Genomic DNA, 10,441 nt, shown 5'->3' with positions numbered 1-10,441 from the left:
TTCCTCCTTTCCCCAACAGGAAGGGGGTGGTGAGCCTTCTGGGGGGGGGGGGCGGGGATTCTCACCGGAGAGCATGCTGGGTACAAGGAAGTATCCCAACACTGGCTCAGTCCTTTCCCTGCAACTGCCCCGCCCCTGGCTCTTTCCTCACCACCCCGGAAGCACTGGAAAGAGGGGAAACTCCTTCTCCCCCCCCCCGCCCCCCCCCCCCCCGCCCAGGGTGGCATCTCCGTTTGCCTGTAAGTTCGGTGGGTGAAAAGAAGGAGAACAAAGATGGAGCTGAGTCCTGCCAGCTTTATGCGGCACGAGAGGACTTTCCCTTGTCGTACAAAAATAACTTCTATTAAAAATGGGCACAAGTGGCAGGAGCAGGCAGGCTGGCTCCGGAGCGGCCGCCCGGCACCCCGTTGGGTTTTACCCAAACAAAGCGGGAGAACAAGAAGGGCCGCTTGGCAGGGCAGAGTTCTTCCGGCCTGGAGGAGGAGGCTTTGGAGCTGCTCTGTGGAGCCCCAGAGGGGAGGACCTGAGAGCGGAAGGGCTTCCCGGGAGATAACGGGCCGCCGGTTCTTGGATCCAGCTGGAAGATGTTTCCCTGAAGCATCCTATGAAGATGGCGGCCAGGACTGGACTCGACCTTGGCTGCCCGCTCGCCTCTTCTAACCATTCGTGGTATGGCTCAAATGGCCCTAAAACGAGGGGAAAGAAAAAAGAAGGAAAAAGGGCTTCATGTGGAGAGGCATGAGAGGATGGGCCGAGGCTGGCAGCCTGGAGGAAGCCGCCCCCTCCCCCCATGCCCACGGGCCATCATTTCATCAGGTTCCCCCATTACTCAGAGGGACAAAGATGGCGGTGCTGGCTGGGCAGACCCGGCCCCACATCCGGAGAAGCCTCTCAGCAGGGCATCCTCCGGAGATCAGCGGGAGCCCACCGGGGATGTCTCCCAGGAACCGAATCCTGAGTGGGGGGCAGACCAGAACCCACTTCTTCCTGCACCGGAGAGCCAAGAGTGACTCCAAACTGGCCCGACCACGAGCTGCTAAGGAGGTTGGGGGGTTCCCAACAACAAGCTATTCCATCCCACTCTTAGCACAACTCTGGGGAGCACGAAGGGGGTGCATTTCTCCCAAGGAGTGACTTGCCCAGGGACACGCAGCTCATGCATGTTGGTCTTACAGAAAGGGGGGGAGGAGTACCCCTGGCACGGAGGGTCCTGGGCACCAAGGAAATGGCTGAGCGTCTGCGGCATGAAAGAAGGCCATTCCTGCATTGCCTCGAGCTAACAAAGGCCTCTCTTGGGTCCTCTTTCTTCCCAGTGGTGGGAAGGAGTTTGGTGTGGCTCCTCAGAGAATGGATGTCTGGGTGTGTCTGCTCTGCGTGTGCCGGCGTGTTTGGGCATCTCCAGGCACGTGCACACCCTCATCCCTTCACTTCTACAACTATAACCTGAGAGAGAGCTCAGTTCGGCCTCGTGTCTGGCCGGGCCTCACGGGGCCTCCCCGGCTCCCGGTTACTTCCTCCCCGGGCCTGGCCGACTTCTTTCCTGCCACTCTGAGGAGAACTTGGAGCTGCTTCACCCCTTCTCCCTCCGGGCAGAGCCGCCCCCAGGAGCCGACAGGGGGCCCAGCAAGCCCCCCGTGTCTCCCGTCTTGTCAACACTGGCTTTGTGGCTCTAATGCTTGGAAGCGGCTCTTTCGGTGCCCCAGCGAGGAGGAGGAGGAGGAGGAGGGGGAGGCACTTACGGACTCGCCGGCGAGGCATCGCGAGCAGGGCTGGGCGGGCCGCCTTCCGTTGTGGGCAGAAATCTAGTGAAGAAACCACAGTGGGGGGTCAGCACCCTCGTGGTGGAGGCTCTTTGTGGCAATACTGAACGCGACCGGACGTTCTGGGGATGGCGGACACCTACCACGGCGCTCTGTCTGCCTGGGACGCTCCCCGGCACCATCTCCCGCGTCAGGAAGCTCTTGGCATGGGAGCTCCGGTCGGTGGTCCAACGGCCGGCATCTTCCCCGAGCCCAGCCTCGATGGCCCTGCAGGCCCGTTTCTGAAACACAAGAGCACGTCATCGGGTCAGCCGCAAACTCCCGGCAGCCTCGGACCCGCGAGACAGGGGAGGAGCCACCTGGGCCGGAGGAGGCGCTGCCTTCGAGCCCATCTCCACGGCAAAGCAGTCTCTAGATCGTGGATGCTGAAAAGGGGCCACAGCCCTTCGCTTTGCTCCCCACGTTTTACTGAAATGCCTCGGGGAGTGCGGAGGAGCTTCCTTACTGGGGGATGACGAGGAGCGAGCGTGAAGCAGTCAGAGAAAAGGCACTCGCAGGGGTGTCTGCCGCACACTTAGGCCCTGGGAAAGCCGGCGGTTGGATTTTCTTATCAGAAATCAATGAAAGGAGATCAATGAGAGGAATTTTCTAACATGGGGCTGGGGGTGGGGGGGACAAACCATTAACCCAAGAAATGTACCGCCGGTCCTGGGTGCGGGTCCTCCCAGGACAGCGTCATCATTATTTCTGTTTCTAATAAGCACAACCATCACCATAGCAGATACAGAGGCTCCAGGAGTGCTCCAGCTCGAGGGGGGAGAATCTGAGACTTTGAAGAGACCAACTAAGCCCGCCCCTGCCCGTGCCCAAGCACCAAGGGCATCTCCCTTGGCTGAAGAATCTCTGCTGAAGTCTTTGCTCCCTGCCCGCCCCCTCCTCGGTCTCTGCAGAAGTGACTGGAGGAGGCAGGAGGTGGGGGAGCCCTTGGGACACCGTCAGGAGCACTTGGTGTCTGTTTAGCGGAGCTTTTCCCCCCTTTAAATCTGTTACAAGAGATGGCACGCTGGGGAGGGAGAAGGCAAGCAACAGAGATTTGGAAATGAAGGAGCCGAAAAGCCCAACAAAAAGGAGGTGCGGATGGAAGCTTCACCCTAGAAGGGACCTTCTTTCTAGCTGGGCAGCTCCCCTCCGTTTCCTCTCCAGAAGCCTCAGTTTCCCTGTGTGGCCCCTGAGGAGGGCTGAGTGAAAGCACTCTCCGGTGCCCTCCCCTGGGCAATCCCAGCTGCTGCTGCTTTTCTCCAGACTGTTAGGATTGGATTTCCGTGTGTGCACAGGGCTGGGCCTGGGAGGGGACACAGATGAAACAAGGCCAAGAGGAAGGAGGGAGGGGACAGAGCCATGATGGGGGCGGGGGGGAGGGAATCATTGGATGTGGGCGTATTACACGTGTCCGTATATAGAGAGAGACACACACAGAGGGGGATGAGCACAGCCACGGGTAGGTACAGAATACACAGACGCAGAGGCCCAGAGAGCCCAAAGTGGTTTGAGGGATTCCAGAAGGGCCAGCGTGTCCATAGCGGAGGCTAGAAGAGAAGGCAAAGGAGATTCTGGAGGAACTAGAGCTGGCCTAGGTGCTGAGGATTTCAATAGGAAGAGATTGGGGGGGGGGCGGGGGGGAGACACGCTGGAGAAAGGCAAAGAGCTGGGAAGGGGCAGGGGAGATCCAGAAAGGACATGCACTCCAGGATAGGATCGTGGTTCCGAGAAGGGCAATTAAATCATAGAGTGCCAGTTTTAGGGCACTCGGGGAACGTCTGGTCCAAGAAGTGACTTGCTCAAAGTCACGCACAATCAGTAGCAGCACAATTGGGGTTTGAGTGAATCCAGGGCCAGGATCCATTTCGGTGCTCCAGGCTTATACCCGCTTGAGATGATCGTGCTTGCAGAAAGGGATCGGCCTGTGGTCTGGGAGACAGAGCATGATGTCAATGGAAGAGAGAGAAAATGGCGGCCAGATGAAAGGGTGGTAGCTATGGCTGCTATGAAGAACAGTGGACACCTGAGAGGAAGAAGTCCCCGAATTTGGTGACAAGGGCAGTGAGGGCCGGCCTAGATGGGAGCACCCACTGCCTTCCCCCCATGTAGATGTCGGATCCTAAGCCTCCTAGCAGAGCAATTACACCCTGGCGTTGTGATAAAGCAGGCAAATATCCTTGGTGTGTTGTTGTTGGAAATCTGAGAGGAATCCTGGGAAATGGAGAGTCAGAGCCTGGAGCCGGACTTGTTAACATCCAAATTTCTGAAGGGAAGAAATTGTGGATCAAGAAAACTAGGATGAAGAGCTGATGTCAACCCTGGCAAAATGGCGCAATGGAGGAACAAATCAGATAGAAGGATGGCTCTGCAGCCCTCAGGTGAGTACCAGGAGCCAGCATGGGCTTATTATTGATGAATAGGGCCAAGCTCACTTCCCTTCCTTTCCTGATAGGCCCAACGTGTGTGCCTGGAGCTCAGCAAGAGGTGGAAGATTTGTGGGGCTGAAGAACCCTCGATACAGTCCTCATTGGCTCTGCAACTCTTCCTGAATGACCACATCAGGGTCCCCCCAGGGAGATGGCTGGTGGCATCCAGGAGGAAGCTGTCCTTGGTCCTGAGGCACTTGAGTTCTGATTAATAACTTCAATGAAGACATGAAGGGCGAGCCAGCGAGCGTTATCAAGTTTGTCAACGCTACAAAGCCGAGAGGCGGCCAATATGTGGGACGACAGAGTCGGGATCCAAAAATATTTTGACAGCCTGGGCTGACGGGGCAAATTGAATGAGATGGAATTGAACAGGCTTAACCAAAGAAGTCTGTGCTTAGATTTCAAAACCAAACATCATTTCATGGGAAAAGACTTGGGGGTTTCCGAGGTACAGCAAGCTCACTAGGAATCAGCAGCGCCGGTGAGCTCCCAAGAATCCAAAGCAGTATCAGTCTATAGGAAAAATAAGCTTAGGGCGAAGGATAAGAGGCTCAAAATAGTGGGCCTGGCAGGCTTGGACCCTCCTGACACCTCCTCTTCAGGGGTCGGCGCTCTGTTTTCTGTGGACAGCCACCAACTGCAGCGTGCCCAGAGAAGGGCTACCAAGATAGTGAGAAGGCCTAAAAAGACCCGGAGAAGAGCTGCTTAGGGAGGAGAGAAGGGGCATGACCAAGATCTTCTGAATGGATGAAGAGCGGACCCTTGGTCAAGAGCTGAGGTGCGAACGATGGGCACGGGCACAAGTAGAGAAGGAAGAAGTTTCTAGCAATTGGGGCCCTTTGGAAAGCAGCCTGGTGAGGGACCTCAGCTCCTCGTCACGCGAACAGGTCATTCAAGCAGAAGGGGGACGACAACATTTCAGGAGGGTTTAGAGGATTCATGGGCCGGCGCTGGTCAGACCAGATTTCCGCTGCCACCCTCGGGCCTGTTTGAGGGCTCGGCACCTTTCACCAGGGACTTGGGGGAAGAATATTGTTACAGCCTCAAGATGGGTGACCCGGCCTCTCACATCTCCAGCCTCCACCAGACTCCCTCAAGATCACTCAATAAGGGCTCTCCCCAGGTCACACTCCTTTACTCAGTGACGGTCAATGATTTCTTAGGGACAAAATCTACTGCCTCGGGGTTCCTCCACCAAACATCTGAAGCCCTCAACAAGCCGGTTTTACCCTCATCTTGCTAGGCCAGAGGTCAGATGCCTGCCCCGAGACCCCCCAGGATGGCCAGAACCATTCTAAAATGTGATTAAGAAACATTAAACAAAAAATACAACATGGACAAGGTGACTATGTGGGTTTCTGAGTGCCTCGCCCCTCTGGGCCACCAGGGTTTCCTCTGCCCCATCTGGAAATGCCACCTCTTGCCTCTGGGTATACACACGGCCATCCTTGCACCCCTCGTCTGCCTCTGAGAATGCCCAGAATCCTACGGTATTCATAGCCTCCTCCTCGGCCCCCCACACCTGGCACACGGCCCCTCCCACCTCTATCCCACGAAGCCCTCCTTTCCTTCAGGAGGCACCTCCCGCAAACCCTACTTGTGCCCCTTTTATAACTGTTACCTTGTCTTTGTTCTGCTCAGATTTCTGGGCCAATTCTGAAGAAAGGTCTACACATACCCTGAGGTCCCTATGTGTGGACACCCGCTCCCTCCCCCCCCCCCAATCTAAGACCCCTGAGGGTGGGAATTATTTCATTATTTTTTGTCTTTGTCTTGTCAATACCTGAACTGGTTAGCACTTAAATGCTACTGCCAATCTGGCTTCCAGCACATCCTGGCTGAGTGACCCTGGGCAAGTCATTTAACCCCCATTGCTCAGCTTTCCCCGAACTTCTGCCTCGGACCCAATTCGCGGTGGTGATTCTAAGATGGAAGATGTGAGTACGAGCCTTTCTCGAGCTCCCCTCCCAGCCGGGGTCTCTCCTCCTTCAGATGGTCCCTGAGAACGCTGCCGCTTTCCCTTCGGCGCCCGCCCTAAAGTGTGAGCAACGTAAATGGAAGCTCCCAGCAGCCAGGAGTCGTTTCCTGGCTCGTTTCTGTCGGCCTGGCCCTCGCTACAGTGCGTGTGCGTATCTGCTGAATGAATTCCCTCACCGGCACGGCAGCCAGCATTTCGGTGGCACTTGCCACGTCCCACGTGAGGTGCCAAGAGCTTTACAATCAGGATCGCATTTGGGCTTCACCACAACCCACGAGGTTCCCATTGGACAGAGGAGGGAACTGAGGCAAACAGAGCTGAGGGACTCGTCCAGAGTCCCAGAGCGGCTCAGGCGGGGGCACGTCTGAACTCGGGCCTCGCTCCCTGGCTGCCCAGTGCGGCGTGTGGCGCGGCGGCGCTCGCCGTGACTCGGCCTGGTTTCCTTGCATGAACCCTGAACTCTGGGGCTGCCTGTGGTAAACAGTTTATTGAGTCCCAGGGATCTGCCAACCTTCCTAACAGCCCCCCAAGATTCACCTCCAAACTGAGGAGACACTTGCAGTGTATAAACCAAACTCAAATCCTGCGTCTACACCGAAATCCCGTTACTTAAAAATAATTGAAGGAGATCAATAGAACAGCCACCTCGCTGGAGACCCGCTGAAACGGGAGCCGAGCCGAGCAGGAGAAGGATTTGGGAAGAGACACAAATTAGAACGTAAAACGTGTCATGGCGCCGGAGCGAGAGGAACCCAAAGAACCGCACCCCAAAGGGCCTGGCCTGGCGAGGCACCCTCCAGCGGGGAACGTGTGCAGCTCTTTGTTGGGTGAAAGCTCTCCTTTAGGGAAGGGGATGCTCCCCGGAGGAGCTTAATGAGCAGCATACGGTCGAGGAAGGGAGACTTGAAAAAGTGGCTTAACACTTTATTGGAAACGAAATTCGGAGCGCTGGCTTCCATTTTAATGAGAGAGTCAACACTAAAAATCAGACCGAGACTATTGTCACGAAGATCCCACAGCAGGTGGGCAAATCCTGGTGAGACTCGGGGAGCCTCGGGGCAGGGGGGGGGCTCAGACATGGAGTCCTCACGGGGGTGCCACCACAGGGAACCCCACACGAGCCAGACGCATCGCCGCCCCCATCTCAAGCTCGGGCTTCAGTGTGCAGACGGGCAACGACAGGAAAGGTTCGAGCAATCTAGAAGGAAAACTTGCTACAAATACGGCTGGCCCCCTTAGCCAACAAAGAGAGGAAACGGGGTCTTCAGAGAGAACCCCTGAACGGGGAGCTCCAGTTCTCCAACATTTAAACACAAAATGTACTTCACTGTGAACTCGGGAAGCAGGGGGACCCAGCAGGATTCCCCAGGGCCTGGGCTTACTATGGCAAACACCCTTTTTATTGGATCCCTCAATACTCTTCTGTCGCCTTCCTGGCACGGGAGGGGGCCAGAGGTCCCTGAAGGTGGCATCAGTAGCATATGAGCTCCAAGGGGCCCCACAAAGATGAGATGGCACCAAGGATGGCACAGAGATGTGGGGTCACTTCAGAAACAAGAGACAAACTTCTTTCCCCATTAGAATATAAGCTCCCAAGGGGCAGTTGGGTGGCTCCATGGATAGAGAGCCAGGCCTGGAGACAGGATGTCCCGGGTTCAAATCTGATCTGGGACACTTCCTAGCTAGGTGATCCTGGCCAAGTCACTGAACCCCAGCTGTCTGGCCCTTACTGCTCAATGCTCAAGTATTGATTCTAAGATAGAAGGTAAGGGGTTAAAGAAATCAGTTTAAAAGAATAGAAGCTCCTAGAGAGCAAACACTGACTTTTTTTCCCATCTGTATCCCCAGAGCCTGCCACAAAGGATGAGCTTAGTAAGTGCTTTTGGAATCAGTCCAATTGGATCTACTTCGGAGGACTGTGGTTTGAATCCACTAAGATGGCGCATCTGTTCTGTTTGAGTCTAACGGAGCAGTGCCACAAGCTCCCACGAGGCAGAGGACTTTGGGCCACTCCACCTGTATTCAGTTCAAGGCACTCACAAGTCAAGGCGCTGGAAAAACCACAACAGAACCATCAAAACCAGAACCAAATCACCTTACAGTGCCTGGAGAACTGGTTCAGGCCACATCTTTCTTGGATCCCTCAAATTTAGCCCAGAATAGTAAGGCCCTGCCAAATCCTATCTGACTGATGACAAAGACAAAAGTCTGGCTTCTCCTTCTCCATGGCCAGCCCCAGGGCAGAAGTGACTCCCTAAAGCTGCTTCTCCCCCAGGCCAATTCCAAATACTTCGGAGATCTTTGGAGCAGCAGTGTTTTCTGTACTTTCTTGCAATTTGACTCTTGAACTCGGTTTAGAAACTCGTAAGAAGAAACTGGATACTTTGTGGGATTCTAGCTCATTAAAGACCTGGAAGTCTTGGGGTGGGACCCCCAAAAGCCCAGAGAGGTCCTGGGTCAAAAAGGGTGTCAGAAATTCCTTTTCTTCTCTTGCATTCTTGTAGTGCTGACCCTGGGCACCAGAGACCGGTGATAAGGAAAGATCCTGGAGAGAAGCATCCTCCTGGGAGTCCCCCCCCCCCCCATTGGTACCTGCCAGTTCTAGACATCTGATTGTCCCCCTTTGTGTTTTCAAGACCCAAAACACCAGCCCATCCCTGGTCAAGCAGTAAACACGCCCCATTCTGGACTGTGTCCTGCCATCGGCCCCTGTGGTCAGAAGGCTATATTCATTCTCAGACCCATCTTTTGGAGGAGACGGTGTCTGCCCTTGTGCCCGGCTCCTGGCCATTCACATTGCATTCAGTCGAATAAATATTTCTTTTTAAGCTCATTCTCGAAGCCTGTCATTCCCGAACAAGGGGGCCCTTCCCTACGCAGGTTTTCTGGCCAGTTGTCCTTTGTCAGAGGACAGTGACAGGGTCAACCCAGCCCCTCTCCGTCTCGGGAGACACAGCCCAATTGACACACTTTCGCCTTTCTTAGTATTACCATGATTGGTGGATCCTTGTAGAACTCGAATTTAGCCAAGAATAGTAAGGATGTGCCAAGTCCTATCTGACTGATGACAAAGACACCAGTCTAGAATGCCAGCAAAAGTCTGGCTTCTTCTCCCTGGCCGGGGTAAAAACTGGGGAAGCTTTTAAAATTCTAACTATGCAAAACTGTCAGTTATTGCCCAGCACAGGCTCTCACCAACCCGGGTATAAACAGATTTATCAAAGTGAAAATCTGGCAATGTTTTCCATTTCATGTAAACACAATTCTTTTTAAAATCTATACTTTGTATTGGTTCCAAGGCAGAAGAGTGGTATGGGCTAGGAAATGGGAGTTAAATGAATTGCCCAGGGTCACCCAGCTACGAAGTCTGAAGCCAGATTTGAACCCAGGACCTCCCATCTCCAGGCCTGGCTCGCCATCCATCGAGCTGCCCCCTACGCACAATTTTGAGCATCAGATTGATTCTATATGACAGCCGGACAGCATCTGATAGGGCGGTCGTACTTTCCCCAAACTGATTGTTTTCAACATGAAGCTTTTATGGCAGAAGTTGCAGTTGGGTGGGGATAGGGTCCAATTTGAGTATCATAAAGCCTGCATAGCTATCGAAATGTAGTTTATTTTCAAAACATTTCTAAATGTCTTTTCGAGTGAAAAAGATCGCATGGCAAAATTATAAGAATTTAGAATGTCAACATTCTGGTACAAAATGAAAGGCAGGGGCAGCTAGGGGCCTCTGTGGATAGAGCCAGGTCTGGAGAGGAGAGGTTCTGGGTTCAAATTTGGCCTCAGACACTTCCTAATTGTGTGATCCTGGGCAGGTCACTTAACCCCCTTTACCTTGCTCTTCTGCTTTGCTGCCTATAAATGCTCGGATCAATTCGTAGACACAAGGTAAGGGGTTAAAAAAAGAGTATTTTCTTCTCCTGTTACAGGCTTCCTGCTGTTCTACTAAGAAGCTTTTTGTACCTCAGCACAGACTCGCTGTAAAGATGCTTTAACTGGACTCTGGCCTGGGCCTCCTGCCGGCAGGTAGCTCCACAGCCTGGTGTCATCCTGGATGCCTTGATTCCCACCCAGAGCCAAACAGGAGCCCAGCTGGGCCCTTTCTAGGGCCTCCATCTTTCACTCACTCCACAGCCAGTCTGCTTCAGCTCCTCTGTGTCTCCCCAGCTGGCCGCAGTCTGGCTCTGGCGGGGTCTCCCCTTCCCACCCTGAATCAGTGGGCGGGGGGG

The 10,441-nt window shown here is 54.4% G+C and overlaps 1 protein-coding gene across 2 annotated transcripts in view; it reads right to left on the bottom strand.

Moving 5' to 3' along the window:
* Positions 1-274: 274 nt before the first annotated feature.
* C2H10orf143 (chromosome 2 C10orf143 homolog) overlaps positions 275-10,441 on the bottom strand; it is a 16,606-nt gene continuing 6,439 nt past the window's right edge. The window contains exons 2-4 of one of the 2 annotated variants that reach the window (XM_044662933.1): positions 1,904-2,041; positions 1,740-1,802; positions 275-686 (exon numbers count right to left, since the gene is read on the bottom strand). In XM_044662933.1, coding sequence (XP_044518868.1) covers positions 657-686; positions 1,740-1,802; positions 1,904-2,041 — 231 coding nt within the window. In that variant the 3' untranslated portion in view covers positions 275-656. Of the gene's footprint in view, positions 687-1,739; positions 2,042-10,441 lie in introns of both variants that reach the window. The other variant, XM_044662932.1, reaches the window with a different exon arrangement.

The sequence above is a fragment of the Gracilinanus agilis genome, chromosome 2, assembly GCF_016433145.1.
Source record: "Gracilinanus agilis isolate LMUSP501 chromosome 2, AgileGrace, whole genome shotgun sequence".
In the NCBI taxonomy this organism is placed as follows: domain Eukaryota; kingdom Metazoa; phylum Chordata; class Mammalia; order Didelphimorphia; family Didelphidae; genus Gracilinanus; species Gracilinanus agilis.
Note: the sequence above shows the minus strand (reverse complement) of the source record. Positions and strands in the feature narration are given on the sequence as shown.